This window comes from Leopardus geoffroyi, chromosome E2 (genome assembly GCF_018350155.1).
Source record: "Leopardus geoffroyi isolate Oge1 chromosome E2, O.geoffroyi_Oge1_pat1.0, whole genome shotgun sequence".
NCBI classification, from domain to species: Eukaryota; Metazoa; Chordata; class Mammalia; order Carnivora; family Felidae; genus Leopardus; species Leopardus geoffroyi.
In genome coordinates, this window is record NC_059335.1 from 9,242,696 (window position 1) to 9,263,266 (window position 20,571).

The following is a 20,571-nucleotide window of genomic DNA, read 5'->3' on the forward strand; positions in this document are numbered from 1 at the left end:
CCCAGAGCCACTTTGTAACCCCGGGGGGGATTGTTGACTCCATATTATGAAGGCAAAAATTAGGGCTCAGAAGCTGAATTGCCTGGCCCAGGGCCCACGGCAAGTAAGGGGTAGCTCCCATTCCAAGCCAGGGCCGTCTGATTGTACGATCAGGGCTGTTGAACACCCCTGGGGGCGCCTGGGTGGCTCAGTTGGTTAAGCGCCCGACTTGGGCTCAGGCCATGATGTCACCGTTTGTGAGTTCACGGTCCGTGAATTCGAGCCCCGCGTGGGGCTCTGTGCTGACAGCTCAGAGCCTGGAGCCTGTTTCAGATTCTGTGTCTCCCTCTCTATGCCCCTCCCCTACTCACCCTCTGTCTCAAAAATAAATAAACATTAAAAAAAAATTAAAAAACTTTTCTTTCTTTTTTTTTTTTTCCCCTGTGCTATTCTGTGTCCCACCACCTCTGCCCATGATTCTCCAAACTCAACACACCCCTCAGACCTCAGGCAAGGGAGTGCTGTTCTGGGCCCCCTGCTTTTGAGGACTCTCCCCGCCCCACCCCCTATTGCCAGAGGGGTCCCTGGGGCCAAGGAGTTGTGCCCACGCAGAATCCACGCCTCTGGTTGGAGAGAGATTATGCTCTGAGAACTGGGGGTAGAAAGAATAATGCCCCCCCAAGATACCCACACCCTAATATTTGGAACCCGCGAATATGGCAGATGTGATTAAATGAAGCATCTCGGGATGGGGAGATTAAACTGGATTATCTGGGCGGACCTACTGTAATCACCAGGACCTTTCAAGAGGGAGGGAGGAGGGTCCCTCAGAGAAGAGATGACAACGTGAGCAGTTTCAGGGACGCAGGGCCAGGAGCCAAGGGATGCGGGAGGGATGGAGGTGATGCGGAAGGCAAGGAAACAGATTCATGTGGGGGGACAAGGAGTCACGTTCTCTCCAGGGCGGAATTCTGACCTTGAACTTGTTTAGCCTCTCTGTTTGTACTTTTTTTTTAAGTTTACTTATTTATTTTGAGAGAGATAAAGTGCGAGTGGAGGAGGGGCAGAGAGAGAGAGAGAGAGAGAGAGAGAGAGAGAATTCCAAGCAGGCTCCATGCTGCCAACACAGAACCCGACACGGGGCTCGAACCCACCAACCGGGAGATTATGACCTGAGCAGAAACCCACAGGCGGACGCTTAACCGACGGAGCCACCCAGGCGCCCCCAAAGTCTCGGTTTAAAAAGAAAAGCCTGTTACCCAACACACCTCGAGTTCGTGGTGCTTCAAGGGGGAGGGTGAAGGAGAAGGGGGGGACAGATCTCTGCAGGGGTGGGGCGTGGGGCAGAGAGAACAGCAGTGAAGAGACAGGAGAGGAAAGAAAGAAGAGGTGACTCATGAGAAGGTGCTCCCGTTCTTGGTATCAGAAGTGAGAGGTCTGCAGGGGAAGGAAGCCCCGAGCGGACACAGGCAGAGGTGGAGCCAAGAGACCGTGTGACCCCCCCCCCCCCCCCCCCCCCCCCACCAGGGGTCAAGACAGACGGCGGAAGGAGAGCCCCTGAGAAGGAAAAGATACACGGGAGAGGCTTCTCGGTGGCAAAACACAAACTGCACAAGGGCAGGACTCCGGCGGACGGCTTGGCTGGCACAGTCTCCCTTTGCGACCTCTCCCTCTGCCATCGTCTACAACGGCGGCCCGAAGGCTAACGCACTCAGTTTCCCAGCCTCCTCTGCAGCTAGCAGTGACCATCTGGCACACGCCCGCGAAACAGCCAGAAGTTCCCCCGGAAAGGCATACTCTCCCCCCCACTACAAAGGCAAGGCCTTGCCGGGAGGAAGTCCTCCACAATTTCGCGCTTCCTCCGCCTTCTTGCCTGGAACCAAGGCTGCAGCGCGGCAGCAGCCATCTTGTGACCATGAGGCAATCACGGTGAGCAAGAAGGTCTAGGCTGGAAGGATGGCGGAACGAATACGTGGAAAGGGCTGGGATCGTTGATGGTATCTTTGAGCTGTCATGCCCGCCTTGGACTTCTTACTGAGAGGGAAAAAGACACCTCTGTCTGTTCACTCCTAAGGACCCATGCAACTTACCTCTTGTGTTGTCTATTGTTAACCAGTGAAGGAACTGTGCCTGGCACAGAGGTGGTGCTCCTTAAAACATTTCAAAAGGAACGAATGACTCGCACGTTCTCACAAAGCCTCGGTTTCCTGTCTGCAACTGGTTCTGAGAGTCCCATCCCCCACCCCGCCGCTTTGCGATGCGTACCCAACATTTTCCTTCAACCGGATCGGTTAGCTTTCTTTTCAAAAATTTCAATCGAGACAGAGCGGTAAAAAACGATTCAGTTAGGAGTGGCTACTTGAGGGGTGAGCAGAGGGTGGGCCTTGGGGACGGTGACCCAGAGGACGTGATAGCTTCCACCCTGGTCCCGCTGATGCCCGACCATCCATTGGCCACAGGGCAGCCAGAAGGGGCATTTGCAAACAGAAATCAGATCACACCCTTCCCCTGCCTAAATTCCCCCCTCTTCATGGCTTCTCACTGCCCTTCGAAGAAAACCCAGCCCTGACCTCAGCCTCAGGTCCCACACCCGCGTCTTACTCTCATCTTCCCCTCGGTCAGCTCTCTGCCCTACAGCCACAAGACCACTCCTGTCTCAGGCCCTTTGCACAACCTGTTTCCTCTGCCTGCAAGGCTCTGCCTCCGTAAGTCCACCTGTCTAACCCTCACGTCCTCTGGGGCTCTGCTCCAGTCACCTCCTCCGAGAGGCCCGCCCTGAACACCTTGGTGAATGTGTCCCAATTCAGACGCGCCCTAACTCACCCGCACTTTCTGGGGCAATCATACTGATTTCTCCATTTGTGTGTTTCTGGTTCATTTCCCATCTCTGGACTCTAAACTCCCCCAAAGCCGGGATTATGGTCTGTCTCTTCACTGCCTGGTATAGACTAGGGCTAAGGAAATATATGCACTTTGAATAGTGCAATCGAGGAGGAACAGGGAGGACAGTTACTGTGCCCAGCTTTGTTGTAACCTTGGTCTGTACTTTGGAGCCTGAACTTAACTTTATCCCTGTGATTTGGGAGGCTGAAGTTAAAATATATATATATATATATATATATATATATATATATATATATATATATATATATATTAAAAAAAGAAAAGAAACATTAATCCAAGTACGGATTCCGGCGAGTTCGGGTCTAATGATCATACTGAAAATAATAATAATAATAACAGCAAACACCCACCGTATGCCCAGCAGTACTACTAAATAATATATTATACTAACCGATAATGAGAACCGTAATCATTCTTATGACAACTTGATGGGCGCGTTCTCCTGTTATCCCCATTTTACAGAGGAGGAAACCGAGGCTCAGAGAGGTCGAGTAACTTGCCCGAGGTCACACAGCCGGGAAGAGCCAGAGCCAGGATTTCCACCCTGGCAGTCTGGCCCCAGAATCCGTAGCTACTAGATCTCTGAAAACACCACAGGGACGCTACTTCTGGAAGGGGGAGCTCGCGCCCGCTGTCCACGACCTCTGCCCTCCAAGCTGGCCCACCCCTGGCTGACCTCTGAGGCTGATGAACGACCCCCCGGCCCCTCGCTATCTCGGAGCATCCTCAGGGCCCCCGGCGGCCCCCCGCCCCCCAGCCCGAGTCTGCGCTGACCCTGCCTTGAGCTGAGTGAGCGCTTCCTCTACGCGGGGCTGGTTGTAGCGCACCATGTAGCTATGCATGTCCGGGTAGTTGCTGCGAATGTTCTTCTCCGTGGACCCGTTGGGCACCGTCCCAAACTTCAGGGGCGGGTACTGCTCCTGGGGCCGCTGGAACTGGGGCAGAATGGGAAGTTATTAGGGCGCCCCCCTGGGGCCATCTGGGTCAAGGACATCCTTGACCCAGATGCTCTGTCCTGGGGGATGCCGGCCATCTGGCAGGCGCCCCGGTCCAGAAGCGTTTCTCTAGCTCGCTCACCACGACCCTCTTCGACTCCATCCCAGCAGATACATCCGCAGGTAGCCACAGATATGCGTGCATACGTGTCCACACATATATAGGTACACATGATCGGGAGTACTACTGGAATCTCTAACAGCCAGCATGGCCGGATCATAGTCCGATCAGAAGAGACGCAGGCTCCAGAGTTCCAGAAGGGTCCCAGAGGCCCCTGACGTGCCAGGCATTAACCCTTAACTTGCTGGATCATGGGAGGTCCCAGGGGCAGGTGCTTGGCACAGGGCGGGGGGGGGGGGGGCTGGAGGCGGTTGCTATGTCCCGATCCATTCCGAAACAGTTCACTCTTTTAACAACAGACGTAGCCACACAGGTGTGTGTTGGCCCAACGTCAAGTGCGTATACCACCAAAGCAAAGATGCAAACATATTACGTGTTCGGGGAAAAAAAAAAAAAAAAAGCTGTTGCAATCCACTGAACTGATTTCTCAGCCTTCTAATGGGTCACGATAGGTTCTAATAGGTCAGCTAACCACTCTGGTCTCCGAGCGTGCTCTGTATATCACCAGTCCCCAAACAAACCGTGATCGGTGATGAGGTGAACCACAGACCCCGAGAGAGGGAGCACTTAAAGCAATTTTTTGGAGGGGAGTTTATTTATGTATGTATTTTTGGAGGAAACTCTACACCCAACGTGGGGCTCGAACTCACGACCCCGAGATCAAGAGTCGCACGTGCTGCCGACTGAGCCCGCCAGGTGCCATGCCCCCAGAGCGATGGGCCAGAATGATGTTACGTCTGTTGAAACTGAGTAAAACTTGGGGTTTGAATGCGGCGCGTCTAAACACCGATCTGCGCCCAGGAAAAGGTCACAGATTAGCCCTTCCTCACGGTTTGAGGGAGGCACTGGTCTAGAATAGCCCATTTGGCATTGCTGCCCCCCACCCCCACCCCAGGACGTTTAGGGACACTCTCTCCTCCTGGGAACATTTAAATAGAAACACAACCTTTCTCTTCCAGAAGGTTCTATTCTACCAGTTTGGAACTCTCTCCGGGAAAAGACTCCCAGGAATCCTCCCTGGCCTCCCGGCGCGGCCAAACTCTGACCTGAACTCCCATCCCAGCCAGCTCCCCCCCCCCTCCCTCCCCCTTCCCCCGCCACACACCTTTCGGTCACTGAGCCCAGACACGGTGTCCACATACTCCTCCTGGATCATGAAGGCGGCCAGGTTGGCTGTGTAGCTGGCGAGGAAGATGACGGCGAAGAAGGCCCACACCAGCACCATGATTTTGCTGGTGGTCCCCCGGGGGTTCTCCACGGGCACCGAGTTATTGAACACCAGGGCCCAGAGCAGCCAGATGGATTTCCCAATGGTGAAGGTTGAGCCTCCAGGGCCTGCGGGGGGCCAGGAGGGGGACATGGACCCCAAATCCCTTCTACTCCATGAGGGAACAGAAGGAACTACAATTCCCAGCGGCCCCCAAGGCCTCTTGGCACCTCCAGAGGCCGCCACTCTACCCCCCCCCCCCAGGGGCTGCTGGGAAATGTAGTTCCATCTGCGGTCCGGGTGCTCGGGGGTGATGGAGGAAGGGGACTCACGCTTGCCCGTGGCCAGGCTGCGGTTGTAGCCGACGGGACTGAGGTACTCGAAGATGAAAACGGTCACGGCGACCACGGTGAGGCACATGACGAACATCATCACCCACACGGCAGGGCTGTAGGGCTCTGGGGGCAAGGGCGTGTGGGGTCATGACTTGGCCAAGCCAAGGACTGGGGGACCACAGACGTGAGAACACGGTGCATCAGAGATCTGACCCTGTCCTGCGCTGTCCCCTGCCCAGGCTCTCCATCTCAGGGACCGTCTCAGCGCCCATCCAGACCCCTGGGAGACAGTGTCTCTCAAAGACCACCACCTCAACCTCTTCTGTGGTTTTTGCCACCAAATATAAACGGTCTCCTAAACTGTTTCCTGAGCCTCGAGTCTCCACCTGGCCACCCACCAGGTTTCACACCGAGGCCAACGCCCAGGCCCCCCATCCTGGGAGCCCCACCATCCATCCAGTCCAACCCCCGCCATTTGCCAGCTGCACACCCTTCCCCCCTCCCCCTCACCAGCCACAGCCTGTCCCCCCGACTCCTGCCCCCCAACTCGGCCCCCCTCTCCACTCTCTCAGCCAACAAGCTCAGACCTCATTCTCTCCCCTGGACCATCTCCCCTGTCTGCCCTCTCCAGCCACCACCCCCCTCCCCGGCCCCTGCAGCCCTAGAGGATCCTTCTGCGCCCAGCGGTGACCTGGCCTCCCCCCTGCCCATAGCCCTCTGTGGCTCCCCAGCGCCTCCGTGACAAAGTCACCGCCCCTCAGCCTCGCTTCCACGCTCCTTTCCGGCATGATCACTCCCTCAAGAACCCACTGCTTCAACCGGCCAGAACTCACAGTTCCAGAATGAGCCTCGCCCTCTCCGCCTTGTCTCCACCGCTCCCCTGACAGGGGCACCACCCTGACCTACCCACCAGACAAACTCGCATCCGTGGGTCTCCTCCTCACCCCGCCTCCGGGAGGTTTCACCGACAATAAACCCAAATCGCCACTTCCCCGAGATTCCTACCAGGTGATCTGACCTCCCTGGGCCAAGCGCAAGCGGGGCCAGCACTGCCCCTGTCACAGCAGGGTCACCACCCGGACTGTCACTGCGGCATCCGGGAACGCTCTTGTTGCCTCCGCTGGGCAACGTGGTGGCGCATGAGTACGACCTTGTCACTTCCCTGCTGAAGCAGGGGCCCCATGTGCCTCTCAGGGTGTACCCGCAGGGACCTTGGTGCAAAGAGAAGGCCACGGAGATGTTGTCGGGGGAAATACACAGAAACGAAACACAAAGGAAGAGCTGGGCTGTCTCCCGGCCTTTCTGCTCCCAGGAGCTTTGCCCAGACTTCAGAGAGCAAGAGAGAACTGACGTGCCCTGCTGCCCTTGGCCTGATGTGCACTTTTCTTGCTGTTGTCTCCCAGTGCGGTCAGTGAGATCCCGACCCGGTGCGCCTCAAGGCCACCAACCCGCTGGGTGTCAGCTTCCCAATCGCATCCCAGGACTGGTTCCTTCCTCGTCTCACCCTCACTGCCATCTTTTTATCCCACACCCACCACCGCTCTGCACGGACCTCTGCCTTCCCCGGGGGCCTCCGGCCTCCACAAGGCCTCCAGTGGGATGTTTTATAAGCCTAGATCTGATCATATGCCCCCCTCCCCCACCACCTATAGTTAAAAGCTTGGCCGTCGCAGCAAGAGTGAAACCCCACTCTCCTACCAGAGCCACCAAGGCCCCTGCATCATCCACTCTGTTCCCTCTCGGTCCTCGCCTCCCACCCTCTCACGGCCACCTCCAGCCACACAGGCTTCGCTCCGTTTCCCAAACACTCCACACGCGTTCCCACCTTTGGGGTCTTTGCCCGCTGCTCCCTCTGCCTGGAACCGTTCTCCAGCCAGATCTCCACAGGACCGAGTCACCTCCCTAAAGGGGCCCTCCTGCCCTCCCCTGATGGCACCGGCCCTGTACCTCTCCAACTCTTCCCCTGGCTTAGTTTCTCATCCTCTTCATCACCACCCGTAGTGATTTCGTCCCATGGATCCGTTTAAGAGATTATTGTCTGTCTTCCCCACGAGGCCGAGAGCTCTTAGAGGACAGGGATTTGCGTGCAGCCCCGGAGCCCGGCACATGATAGGTACTCGGTGAACACCGATAAGTGAATCGAGCGCTTACTATGTGCCATTACCAAGCTAATCTCTTTTCCTCATCTCATATACAGGGGAAGACTTGGGGCTTGTGGGGCCTGAAGCTTATACAATTTGGAGGGGTGTCTTTAAGGAAAAAAACCATACAGAATTATGACTCCAAGAATGCAAGGCGCAGGGCCTTGAAGAGAATGTGCCAGAGAAGGTTCCTGAAGCTCCAGTGTCCTGGGCCTCGTGGTAAGATGGCTTCTCCCGTTTTACAGATTGGGAAACCGAAGCTCAGAAGCCATGCCAACTTGGCCAGTCACACCGCGGGGACAGGCAACACCAGGATGGGACCCGGGCACGCAGCTGCCCCAGTGTTGCCGTCCCAGGGCCCCGGGCTCACCGAGGAAGGCCGAGGGGGACACGGTGCCATTGCTGCGTGCCACCATCACACTGATGCCCGTCTCCACGAAGGGGACAGAGAAGTCCACGATCTCGGAGCGCTCCTCGTTGATGGTGAGGGAGCCGATGGCCATGTCGGCGCGCTGGTAGAACACCTGGGGTGAGGGCGAGGAAGGGGGTGAAGGAACCCGGCTGGCTCAAGCACATAGAGGAGGATGGTGGGCAAGCCCGGCCGCAGCAGACCAGAGACAGGGGGACAGAGAGGGTTAGGAGAGGGGATGAGGGGGACGCAGAGTGGGGCGCGAAAGGTGGAGGGGAGAGGCGGGGAACGGGAGTGGGAGGAGGTAGCCCCAGGCCCCGTGAGAGGCTCTGAGAACCCGCTCTCCGGATTTGGGCGGCATCCCCCTCGGCCCCGCCCCCTTCTTTCAGGGTGCCGCCCTCCTAGCCCCGCCCCTTTCGCCGTCTCGAGTCCGTCCTCGTGGCCCCGCCCCGCGGCCGAGGCGGTCTTGGGGGGGGGCCGGCCCCGCCCCTTCCAAGCCCGGCTTCCCTCCTTCGGGCCACGCCCCTCCGGCCCCAGGGCTCTGGCGCCTTGGCCCCGCCCCAGCCCGGCTCCTCCCCGGACCCCGCGTCCCCGCCTCACCTCGCCGATCATGCCGTTCCAGACGCCGTCGATCTTCTTTCCGTGCTTGCCGTTGGTGACCAGGTAGAGGTCGTAGCTGAAGCCGATGGTCTGCGCCAGCCGCTTCAGGATGTCGATGCAGAAGCCCTTGCAGCACCGCTTTTCCGGGCGGGGGGCGTCCGGGGGAGGGCTGCGGGGGAGCGAGCAGGCTTGGGGATGCTGGGGACCCCCCACTTCAGACTCGCCCATGGGGTGAGGGTATGGAGGGAGAGCCAAGCAGCAGCTAAAACCATGGCTAGCGCTTTCTGGGGAAACTGAGGCTCGGAGGAGTTTCGTGACTGGTCCAAGGTGACTGGGCTGAGTGCCAAGGGAGGAGGGGGCTGGGGCCAGGGCCGCCGGGCTTCAAGGGAGTTTGAAACTGGAACTCCTGGAGATCGGGCTGTCACCTGTGGGTGCGGTTGAGCTGGCTCCGGCAGGGCACGGAGTCTCGGATGCAAGTGCCACTAATGGGGTCGGCGGGCTCCACAATGACAAAGGGCCTCTCCTCCAGCGTGGCCACGGTGAGGTGCTGTGTGTCATCCACAGGCTGCAGGAAGCGGCCGTAGCGGGACCACAGAGGGTACTTGAGGCGGAGAGTCTGCTGCTCCCAGCTGCCCACCTTGGCCAAGAGAAGGGGATTCAGGCTTCCTTCCGGGGGGTGGAGGGTACTTTCCAGAATGTTCTGCCCATCACGGCCCTCCTTCCTCAGAGCGCAGGCTCCCAGCTCCTTCTCCCTTAGATGCAGGAGTCTGGGCCCCCTGAGAACCCACAGGTCTAGGCTCCCACTCCCCCCCCCCCACCCCCACTCCCCCATTCCCCCCCCCCCCCCCCCCCCCCCCCCCCCCCCCCCCCCCCCGCCAGGACCTAAAAGTCCAGGCTCCTCCCTCCCTCAGAGGCCGGAGTCCAGGACCTCAGCCCTTCTCTCTGCCAGGACCCAGGCGTCTGGGTCCCCACGCCCTCTCCCTCAGTGCCCAGGAGTCCGGACCCTCTCCCATGCCTGAGGTTGGGGCTGGGACTCACCACCTCCCAAGTCCTATCTCTGGTGAGGGAGATGACAACCAGAGAGGGGTTCACCAAGAAGCCGTCCTCATTGAAGGAGTAATCCCGGTTGTCCCAGGTAATATTCATGAAGTACCTACCCAGGAGGAAGGGAGGGGACATGTGGGTACCTGGACTGGCCCTAGGCGGGTGAAGGCAGAGAAAAATCCCTTCTATGGACCAGCCTCAGCCCCTGGCTGGAGTCTCTCCCCCCAGATCCCGAACACCCAAATCTTCTTTTTCTTTGTTCGGTACTCTCTGCTCACTGCCCAGTGCCCCCTGAACAAGGTCCCAGACCCTCCGCCTGAGTTTGAGGTCCTCTTAGAGACCCTGTGTGTTTTGGCCCCACCTGCCTGTGCAGCCGCATCTCTGAACCCTTCCTACCCTCAAATTCTTTCCGCCCTGAGCCCTTTTTGTGTCTCACTAACACTGAATGCAAAGTGTCCCCCAGGGGGGCCTGGGTGGCTCTGTCGTGAAGCGTCTGACTCTTGATTTCGGCTCAGGTCATGATCTCGCAGTTCGTGGGTTCGAGCCCTGAGTCTGGGCTCTGCACTGGCAGTGAGGAGCCTGCTTGGGATTCTTTCTCTCCCTTTCTCTCTGCCCCACCCCTGCTCATGCTCTCTCTCTCCAGGAATAAATAAATTTAACAACAACAACAAAGTGTCCCCCCAAACGTATCAAGTGGCTTCCTATCTCTAGACCATTGTAGGTGCTGTGCTCTCTGCCTGGAAAATGTTTCTTCTGTCCCTTCTCACCCTGATTGATTCTTATGTCTTCAAGATTCAGCTCAAGTGTCCCTTCCTCTGGGGGAAGCCCCAGAGGGTCTCGGGACTCCCCGTTCACTATGCAATGGTACCTGTACCGTGAACGCCTGCCACAGGGCCTTGGTCACTGCACCAGACCCTCAGTGGCCATCCTCACGCCCCCTGCTCCCCCTGCCCAGGCCATCAGTCCCCAAGTGCCACCTCCCTGCCCCCCTCATCCCTCCTCTCCATCGCCCCAGGCTTCCTGGACCCCTGCCCCATGGCTCCCCAGTGCTCCAGAACAAAGTCCAGCCTCTCAACCTGGCATTCAAGGCCCTTATGGCCTGGCCCCCCTCTACCTCCCCAGGCTCATCACCCCCAACCCCTAATTCTCCCGCCTTCATCCCCCCCTGAGCTATTGTGGGTCCAGCCACCTGCCTGAGTTTTTCTCCCTTCTGGGCCTTTGTACGATGCTGATCTTTCTGCCTGGAATACTATTTTCTGGTGAACTCCGAGCCACTCTTAGAATCATATCCACCCCCCTTAACCTGGCCCAAATGCCCTACATGCGCTTGGCCTCTGTGGGCCTCCCTTATTTTCCTGTGCCCTCAGCACCAGCCACAGTGGCTTTGTTTCAGGCTCCCAAACAGGCAATTCCAGCCCCAGGGCCTCGGCACCGGCCGCTCTCTCTCCCTTCTCTTCACTCAAACCTTGCAACAGTTGGCTCTTTTCCTTTAATCCCCCCCTGCTTTTTTTTTTTTTTTTTTTTGCCTCCAAATTTCACCTCCACAGAAAGACCTTCCCACACGACCTCGCCTGACTTGGAATCCTGGGCATTTCTTATCACGTTCTACCTGTTTCATTACCTGCTGGTATGTTTTCTTCCTTGTCTTGTCTGTTCGCTGTTTTTGTCTCTGCTATGAGCTGGTAAGCTCTATGAGAGCGGGGACCTTATTCTAATAATACTATGTACTCTTGTGTCTAAGGCAGTGCTTGGCACACAGAAGACTACGCAGTAAAGGGCTTTTCAATGAATGAGTGAGTTGAGCAATTCAACTGTCAGGTCTCAGCTCAGAGAGCTCCTCGTCTTGGAAACCTCCCTGACTCCATACGCAGACCCGTGACTGTGCAGCCTCATTTGGAAGGCTGATTGGGGCCAATGGAATTCTTTCTTTGGGAAGATGTTGGCTGCGAGATTGGGGGCGGGGGGATGGGTGGTAGACAGGATGGGATGAAACGATGAGGGTTAGCAGAGAGCGGAGATTCTGCGTGAGCATTGGTAAGAAGAGAACCGGAGGATGGCAAGTCAGGAAGGCGCGGGGGGGGGGGGGAGGGAGAGGCAGGGACCGAGAGAGTAAGAGGGACACAATCAGAAAGAGATTGGCCTCAATTCCTGGCGTCTGGGCTGCTGTGCGTGTTTATCTTGCCAATAAACCCCCTTTTCCCTCAGGAAAGTTGAATGAGTCTCTGCTCCCTGCAACCCGAAATGTCTTGGCCCAGACAGTAACTCCTGCTGGCGCTCCCACAATGCCCGCGCCACCCCCGGGATTGCAAGCCGCACACCGTGTTGTCATTATCCCGTCCCTGTCTGCCACCCCTCCAGGACCCTGTGTTCTTTGAAGAGAAGTCCATGGGCTTATTCATCTCTTGTGTTCCCAGAGCCCAGCACGAGCCCTCGTTCCCAGCGGGCGCTCAGTAAGTATTTATGAACGAGGGATGCTCTCCTCACCTCCTCGTCCCTGGCTCCTGTTCCCCAAGTCACCAACTTCACGTCACTCCCCCTAGGTTTTCTTCTCCATCCACCCCTCTTCCTAAGCTCCGCCCACCCCTCTTCCTAAGCCCCACCCACCCTCTTCCTAAGTTCCGCCCACCCCTTCCTAAGCCCCACCCACCCCTCTTCCTAGGCTCCACCCACCCCCTCTTCCTAAGCTCCCCTCGCCTCGCTTCAGGATCAGAGGGCTCTCCTACCACTGTTCTGTCACCAGACTCATCATTGCCGACACTTCCTGCGGTGGAGATGCTGTTTCCCACCAAACCCTGTCCTCCTCTGGCCTGTCCAGCCAGAGTCCACGCTTCCCAGGCCTCCCGGCGGCCAGCGCCCAGGCACACGCAGGAGGGACCTTCGAACTCTGACAGTTGGCACGGCGCAGGCGCTAGCCAATCAGAACTGCCGTCTCACCAATCTGCATGGACGCTACTGTCGCCAACCAATCAGGCAGCCCCGGGCGCATGACGTCATTCTCGCCAACGGAAAGGATGCCTCGTCCCTGCTGTAGCACTTGCCCCAAAAAGGAAATCGCTCGCTCCCCACTTCCTCTCTTTCCTCCTTCTCAGAAACTAGAATTCAGACACGCCAAGGACGCAGCTTGGACCCCGCAAAGAAGGGGGGCAGAGCAACAAGGCGGGAGGGTCCTGGGTCCCTGAATGATCACCTGGGACAACAGAGCCTGCGATAGCCTGGAACACTCATGTCTGGATTTTTTTAAGATTTTATTTTACTAAATTTTTTCAGACGTTTATTTATTTTTGAGACACACACACACACACACACACAGAGTCTGAGCGGGGGAGGGGCAGAGGGAGAGGGAGACACAGAATCCGAAGCAGGCTCCAGGCTCTGAGCTGTTAGCACAGAGCCAGATGCGGGGGCTTGAACCCACGGACCGTGACATCATGACCTGAGCCGAAATCGGACTCCTAACCGCCACCCAGGCGCCCCTTTAAGATTTTATTTTTAAGTGATCTCTACTCCCCACGTGGGGCTCGAACCTACGATCCAGAGATGGAGAGTTGCACTCTTCACCGCCTGAACCAGCCAGGTGCCCCTCATTTCCGGATCGACAGAACAACTTGTACCTCGTTTGGGGCACTGAATTGTTGGGGTCATTTTGTTACTGAAATCCAGCTTATACTCTGGATGCATTTCACCGCATCTGAGGTGCCCGCAAGTAGAAGATGTAACTCGGGGCGCCTGAGTGGCTCAGTCGGTCGAACGTCCAACTCCGGCCCAGGCCGATCGCCACACGATTGCCACGGTTCGTGAGTTCGAGCCCCCGCCTCGGGCTGGCTGCTGTCCGTGCAGAGCTCTTCTGTCCCCACCCCTCCTCTCTGCCCCTTCCCCGCTCGCGCGCTCTCTCCCAAAAATAAATAAATCCTTAAGATGTATCATTATTTCTATGTACCACAAGGAAAGAAAAACGCACTGCCAATTAAACCGCGAGAAGCCGTCAATCGTCAGGCATATATTGATTTCAGAGACATTACACTGTGAAACAAACAAACAATCGTCTGAAAATCGCGAACTGTTGTAATAACACACTCACTGTGTCTTGGGTGTTTCTTTTCCAAGTTACCTAGTGTAACCCCAGGAAGGAGACCCCACTGTGTCCACTTTACAGAAGAGAACACCGGGGCTCTGAGAGGGGCCGCGACCCGTCCCAGGCTGCTCGGCCGGCGAGCGGGTAGTCCGGCTCTAGAGGCTTCCCACAGCCCTCCTACGGCAACCCCCGCTCACCTGTGTAGACTCTCCCCGCGGTGGGTGCGGTTCTGGGCACGACAGTCGTGGCCGAGCTCGGGCAGGAAGCCGTAGTCACGCAGCAGAGCCTGGGCGCCTCTGGCCACCACCGCCACGCCGGCCGCCACACGCCGGGCCAGGTCGTCCCGCCAGCCGGCCGAGCGCACTGCAAACAGCCCGGCGGGCAGTGGGGCGCCTCCTGGCAGCAGAGGGGGCTCGCCCGGGGCGCCCGAGCCGCCGCCTCCAGCCAGCTGGGGCCCCACCATGAACCACACGTAGCCAGGCCCGGTGAGGCCCGCCTCCTCCGCGGCCCGGAACACCGGCTCGGCCTCTTCGCGGGCGCAGAAGAGCAGGCGGATCTGGGCGCTGACGCTGCGGAGCTGGGCACCCAGCACGGCCTCGCCCGCTCCGGGGTCGAGCGTCAGGGCCCCGCGGTGCTCCCAGCCCACCATGCTGCCATCCGTCAGCACCTCGATGTAGGACAGGAAGGCCCGGTGGCCGGGGGCGCGCGTGGTCACCGCGGCGAAGGACGTCCAGTCGTACTCCTCCAGCACCTCGAAAATTACCTGGAGCTGCTGCTCTGTGGACGAGCCCAGCTGCAGGAAGGTGGAGCCCTTCTCCTGCGCGGGGAGGAGGGGGATGTCAGGCCCCGTGACGTGCGGAGGCCACAGCTCCCAGCCGTCCCCGAGGGGCCTTCGGTTCCCAGTGGTCAAGAGGGATCTCAGCTCCCGGCATCTGACAAGGGCACCCGGGTGGCCTAGCTCTTCACCAGACCCTTCTGCCTGTCTTGCTGAAGCACAGAGCTAGGCCTGGGGTAGGTGTCACCTCGCGACTGAATTCTAGGCCTATCCGTCAAAGCTCTCTCGCCTCCCCGTGCACCTGACTCTCCTCCCTGCCTGAGCACCGGGGCAGAGGCCCCAGCAGAGAGCTCTGAGGTCCTAGGGGATTACAGAGCCGCGAGAGGGAGGAGCCTGAGTCCCTGAGACATCCCTTGGAGGAGAGCCCCCTGCGGTCAGGAACACCTGTTTGGATTTTATACGCGTGAGAAACAGCCTTCTATGGGGCTGAGCCACCGAGACGTGGGGGTTTATCTGTTACAGCAGCTCACATCACCCTAGGACACGCCCAGCATCCAGGGAGGGAACTACAGTCCCCAGCCTCCACCGAGAGGGACTACATCTCCCAGCATGCAACGAGGGTGCCGAAGGTACCGTCACTCCTAGCGGGAAGCAGCTTTGCTGGGTGGATTTGCCCTTCTCTGATTTTTGCCTGCTACCTCCATGACTTTTTTCTTTGTTGGACAGTTCCTCAGTATTCTAAATGCAGTAGTGCCCTTGTCTCCTCTTTTTTCTCCGTCCTCCCTCCCTCCCTGGCGATCTCATCCAGACCCGCGCATTTAAATACTGTCTCCATAGGGCGCCTGGGTGGCTCAGGCGGTTGTTAGGCTCAGGTCATGATCTTACAGTTCGTGAGTTCAGGCCCCGCCTCGGGCTCAGAGCCTGGAGACTGCTTTGGATTCTCAAAACTAAACACTGGAAAAAAAAAAAAAAAAAAAAAAAGAACCAAAAAACTGCCTCCCGTGCTGTCCAATATGGTAGCTGCTGCCCATTTAAATTAATTGAAGTTAAGTAACATTTAGCGCCTTGGCTGCACTAACCACACGTCAAGCTCTCAATAGCACACATGGCTAGTGGCCGTCAGACTGGACCAGGCAGATATAGACCATCTTCATCACCGCAGAAAGTTCTACTACCCGGGAGGGAACGTTGCTGGCTCCTATACAGTTACCACCTCTCTCGTGGACTTCAGATGGACCTAGCCCCCTTTCTTCTCAACCTCTCCTCTTGGATTTCCCAGAGGCATCTCAAAATTAGCATGTCAACACCAGAATTCTTGATCTTTCCCCCTGGCCTCAAACTCGTTCCCTCTCTTCCTATCCTTATTCACCCAGATGCTCAGGTCCCAAAGCTAAATTCTCCTTTCCTTCTCTTTCTCTCCTGCCTGATCCAGGCCATTTTCCAGTCTTCTCGTCTCTCCGTTCAAAACATAACCCCAGTCATCTGTTCTTCCACAGATGTTCTGGTCTGCCGCCTTATCACAACCCTCGTTGGCCACGTTCTGACTTAGACAACTATAACAGCTTCCTGACCCCTCTCTGCTAACACTTTTTTTTTTTTCCCCCAATCTTCCAGTCCATTCTCCATCCAGCAGCCAGACAGAGTCAATCTTGTCAAAATACCAGTTGGATCAAATCCCTTCTGGGTTGAAAACCTTCCAATAATTCTACCTTCTAGTCAAAGCCAAAGTCCTCACTGTGGTCCACAGGCCCTGCGCGAACAGGCCCTCGTTGCCTCTCTGACCCCCCACCTCCCCGCCACCCCCCACCTCTTTGTTCTTCCTCAAACACATCAAGTGCCTTCTAGCTTGGAGGGCTTGGCCCGTAGCTGGCTTCTCTCTCTCTCTCTCTCTCTCTCTCTCTCTCTCTCTCTCGGGCACACTTTCCCCCAGCTCCTTCACGCTGGATCTACCGCTCATCAGGTCCAGCTCGGTTATCACCTCCTCAGGGAGGCCTCCCCTGACTGCCATCTACTGAATGGAGCCCCATCCTCAGTCATTACCTTTCCTCCAGGACAGATTTTGGCATCTGCTATTTGCTTTCTGTGTCCCCATTAGAATGCAAACTACATAAGACAGCAGGGGGCGTATCTTTTTTTTTTTTTTTTTTTTTCTTTTCCTTTCATAACTGTCTTCCCCAGAAGCTAAAACAGCCCTGGCACAGAATCAGCCCTCAGTGACAAGAAGCGGACTTTCTTCCCAGGCGTGTGCCTGTGGTTATATGGGTAGGAGACTTGGGCGGTTGTCCTGAGGGGATGAGGCCTCCCAGCGTGCAACGAGAATCCCGAGAGGGCCTCATCCTTGGCAAGTGGAGATGTGCTGAGGGGATCACGGTCCCGGCATTCAGTGGGGGCATGATGGCCCTGCGAGGACCACGCCTTCTTCCATCCAGAGATACTGAACGGACTACATTTCCCGGAAGGCAAGGAGAGGGCGCTGAGCAGGGTCCCAGTTCCCGGGTGGCCGTAAACAGAGAGGCCCACACTTATCAGGGGCAATGGAGGCAGGAGGAACCACATCCCTCGGTAGGCGACAAAGGTGGCAGCCACGCCGTAATAAGAAATCACCTCGAAGGGGATCTGCCTGCAGATCTCTGGGCAACTCCTGTCTCAGAGAAGAAAGTTGGACGGAGGCCCTTCCCACAATGCTCTGGTCAGGAGAGAGCTACGAATCCCAGGATGTAATTCTGACCTAGTCACAAGGCCACCGGCCCTCTCAGCAGGGACCTGCTAGGGACTTAGGCTCCGCCCACTCAGATGGCCCCATCCACGGCAAATGCCACCTCTGTTCCGCTGGCTCCACCCCTGAACAGGCCCCGCCCCTTCTCAGGCTCCTCCTCTTAGCGGATCCCTTCTCCTTGTCAGTCCGCACACCAGACTTGGTCCCGTTCTGTCCTTTCCTACCAGAAGTCCGCTCCAGCTGGTCCCCCTGTGCCCTCGGGGTGCAGGCCTCTTGGCGGGGCCGCAGCCAGCTCCAGCCGCCGCCCCCTCTCCCCTGCAGGGTCCTGGGTTTGATCTTTTCATTTCGGCTGGGCCTGCCTCTCCGGTGGCCCTTCATCCTCGCAGGCCCACCCTCCGGATTCTCTCTTTCCACACTTTACGACTGGGGCATGCCTCTGCCCAAACCCCATTCCGCGACTGTCTCCTTGTCTAGGCCCCGCCCCTTTAGTCCACAGCGTAGGCCCTGCCACTTTCCTGGCCTGGCTCCTCACCGGCTAGCTCTGCCCCTTCCCAGACTACCTTCCCCGGCCCACCTCTCACTAACGACTCCTCCCCTTCTCCTGCCCCTCCTTTCACCGGATGGCTCCGTCCTTCCACCTCGACCTCTGGAGCCCATGCCCCCCAGGCCAAGCCCCTGCCCGTCCCTGACCTCAGTACCCTCCTTCCTGGCCCTCTCCCTGCCTTCCTGGCCCCCGCCTCCTCACTAGACCGCACCCCTTCCTGAACCCCATTCCTTTCCAACCGACTCTCCCCTTGCCCATCCCAGATCCCACCCCGCCCTCAGAGCTTACATCCCGGGCGGGTCCCAGTTTGTAACCAGTCCCCGGCCCTCGCTGGCCCGCCCCGCCCCTCCTCTTCCCCGGGTGCCACTCCCCCCCCCCCCCCGACTCGCTTCTCCCGCAGACCCTCAACCCTCCCCATACTCTGACCGTCCACGCCACGCAGGGCCTCTCTCAGACCCTGCTCCTAGGTCAGTCCCCCGGCGGGGCCCGCGCCTTCTGTATAGACCACGCCCCTCCGTGTCAACCCCGCCCCTTACCTAGATCTGACTCCACCCGCCGGCCCCACTGCGGCCCAGATGCGGACCCTCAGGCTGGGCCCCGCCCCCTGCGGCCGGCCCCGCCCCCCCCGCGGGTCGCGCGCACCTTGGGCGTGAGCACGAGCGCGGCGCCGCCGTGCACGGCCACGATGGGCAGCGAGGTCTGCGCCGACAGGAAGTCGAGGATGGGCGCGACGGCGGGCGCGCGCGAGTCGTCCTCGAACACGACGCCGTGCACGCGCAGCCCCGACAGCAGGTCGCAGAGCTGCAGCACGAGGCTGCGCGGGTCCGAGCCGTTGAGCACCAGCGCCACCGGTCGCACGTCCAGGCCCGGGCTGCGCACGGCCGCCGCCACGGCCGGGCCCAGGCGCGCCGCCTCGGTCGCGTACGCGGGCCCCGAGAACACGAGCGCCACGTTGAGCGGCCGCGCCCCGCCGGGGCCCCCGCCGGGCCCGCCGGCCCCGCCCGGTCCCGGCGCCTCCTCCGGGAACGGGCTGGCGCAGGCCAGCGCCAGCAGCAGCAGCATCTTAGCGGGGCCCCGAGGGCCGCGGGGGCCACCGGCGCCGCGCATCGCCTGCGGGCCCCTCCGGGCGGCCTCTGACACGGGAGAGGGGGCGCGCAGAGCCGGGGAGACCCCGGGAGCGGAGAGAGACACACAGGAGGGGGAGACACAGAGATGGGGAGACCGAGACGGGGGGGACAAGATGCAGAGAGACACGGAGAAGAGGAGATACAGGGAAGGGGAGACGCAGGGAGAGGGAGGAGAGGGAAAGGTCGGCGTAGTAGAGGCGGACAGAGGCACGGGCACGGGGAGAGCCAGAGACGGAGAGAGCGAGGCACAGGGACGGCCACAGAGCCAGGGAAAGTAGAGGTGGGTAACGGGGACAGAGCAGGTGCAGAGGGAGGGACAAGAGACGAGGCAAGAATGGGGTGGACAATGATGCAGGACGGATGGGTGACAAACCCACAGCGATGGGGTCAGAATGGGAGCAGAGAGAGAGACCCAGGGAGATAGGAAGTGAGAGGAAAACAGCCACAGAGAGATGGTTGGAGGGAGGCATGGACGGGAACAAGGAGGGAGAGGGAAAGGAGAAACAGAGACGGGGGGGGGGGGGGGTAGAGAGGCGCAGAGTGACAGAGACGGGGAGAGGAAGGTGGCAGAGATAAGCCAGAGCGACAGAAGTAGGGGGGGGGAGTGACAGGGAGGCCGGGAGAGACGGCAGAGATAAGCAAGGAAGGCGGGAGAGATAGGAGAGGCGAGAAAGTTGGACAGAGGGCGGAAAACGGAAAGAAGCCCGGAGAGCCGGAGACAGACCCCACGGCCACCAAGAGACCCGGACACACGAGAGAGAAACAGGCAGCACAGAGATTGAGGGAGGAGGCAGGCCGAGCAGACAGAAAACATAGGAAGACAGAAATAGCGAGCCAAGGGAAAGATCAAGACCCCCACCAGGGAGGTGCCCAGCACAGACATGAAAGGAAGGCCAGGAAGGCGGGTGGCAGGAGGGATCAAAAATGAAAGGAAAAAGTGAGGGGAAAAAAAAAAAAAAAAAAAGAAAGGGAAAAGGGGTCAGGTGTGTGGGGGGAGAGAAAGGAGACAAAAAGAAATGAGTGGGGCATCCCAAGGGGAGAAAACGCCCCCAGGGCCTTACCCCCCACCTCGACCACAACCCCCAACCTGTTTTTGCCCCGTTACTCCTGTCCTATCTCCCTCCCCCCCCCCAACCCCGCACTGTTCTCAATGAGAGCTAGAAAGAGTCCCAGTCCAGGCTGGCTTGTGGGGTTGGGGGGCACAGCTGTGGAGAGCTGGGGGGGGGGAGGGGGGTGGTGGCGGGGGTCCCTGGCTCCCAGCCCAGAGCAATTTAGTAAATTAGAGGAAATACAGCATCTCTTCCTGTGTCCCCCTGTTGAATGCTAGCTGCCTGGGGTGGTCGGGCTGGGAGCCCAGACTCCTGGCTCCTGGGTCTGACGGAGGAGGACACTGGGGGCCTGGGCTCCTGGTTCCCGGAGAGAGATTAGAGTCTGCACTAGGGGCTTCCTGAAGGGGTGAGGGGGTCCAGACAGGGAAGAGTTCTCTCTTGGCTGTCAATCAGGCTCCTATCCGGTTGCCATGGTAGCGCAGGCCTCCTCTACCCCACAGATAGCCAGGGTGGGGGAGAGGCCCACACCCCTTCCCCTGCCTGGAGGCCTTGC

At 58.7% G+C, this 20,571-nt stretch overlaps 1 protein-coding gene and 1 long non-coding RNA gene across 12 annotated transcripts in view; one reads left to right on the top strand and one right to left on the bottom strand.

Annotated features, from left to right (window-relative positions):
• Positions 1-20,571, bottom strand: part of GRIN2D (glutamate ionotropic receptor NMDA type subunit 2D) — a 38,715-nt gene that overhangs the window by 15,107 nt on the left and 3,037 nt on the right. For 2 of the 5 annotated variants that reach the window (XM_045440701.1, XM_045440702.1), the window contains exons 3-11: positions 18,485-18,975; positions 14,005-14,624; positions 9,730-9,844; positions 9,117-9,328; positions 8,692-8,860; positions 8,053-8,206; positions 5,539-5,664; positions 5,105-5,334; positions 3,658-3,818 (exon numbers count right to left, since the gene is read on the bottom strand). In XM_045440701.1, the coding sequence (XP_045296657.1) occupies positions 3,658-3,818; positions 5,105-5,334; positions 5,539-5,664; positions 8,053-8,206; positions 8,692-8,860; positions 9,117-9,328; positions 9,730-9,844; positions 14,005-14,624; positions 18,485-18,949 (2,252 nt within the window). In that variant the 5' untranslated portion in view covers positions 18,950-18,975. Of the gene's footprint in view, positions 1-3,657; positions 3,819-5,104; positions 5,335-5,538; positions 5,665-8,052; positions 8,207-8,691; positions 8,861-9,116; positions 9,329-9,729; positions 9,918-14,004; positions 14,625-18,268; positions 18,339-18,484; positions 20,147-20,571 lie in introns of those variants that run through there. The other 3 variants (XM_045440704.1, XM_045440700.1, XM_045440703.1) reach the window with 3 other exon arrangements.
• On the top strand, positions 8,052-12,998 carry LOC123578117. Of its 7 annotated transcripts, none has more exons than XR_006702237.1 (4): positions 8,052-8,165; positions 8,714-8,754; positions 11,941-12,185; positions 12,476-12,998. It is a non-coding gene; the product is annotated as an uncharacterized LOC123578117 (long non-coding RNA). The 7 variants fall into 7 exon arrangements; XR_006702234.1 differs by lacking the exons at positions 8,052-8,165; positions 8,714-8,754 and adding exons at positions 11,311-11,362; positions 11,477-11,528; XR_006702238.1 differs by lacking the exons at positions 8,052-8,165; positions 8,714-8,754 and adding exons at positions 11,319-11,362; positions 11,481-11,528.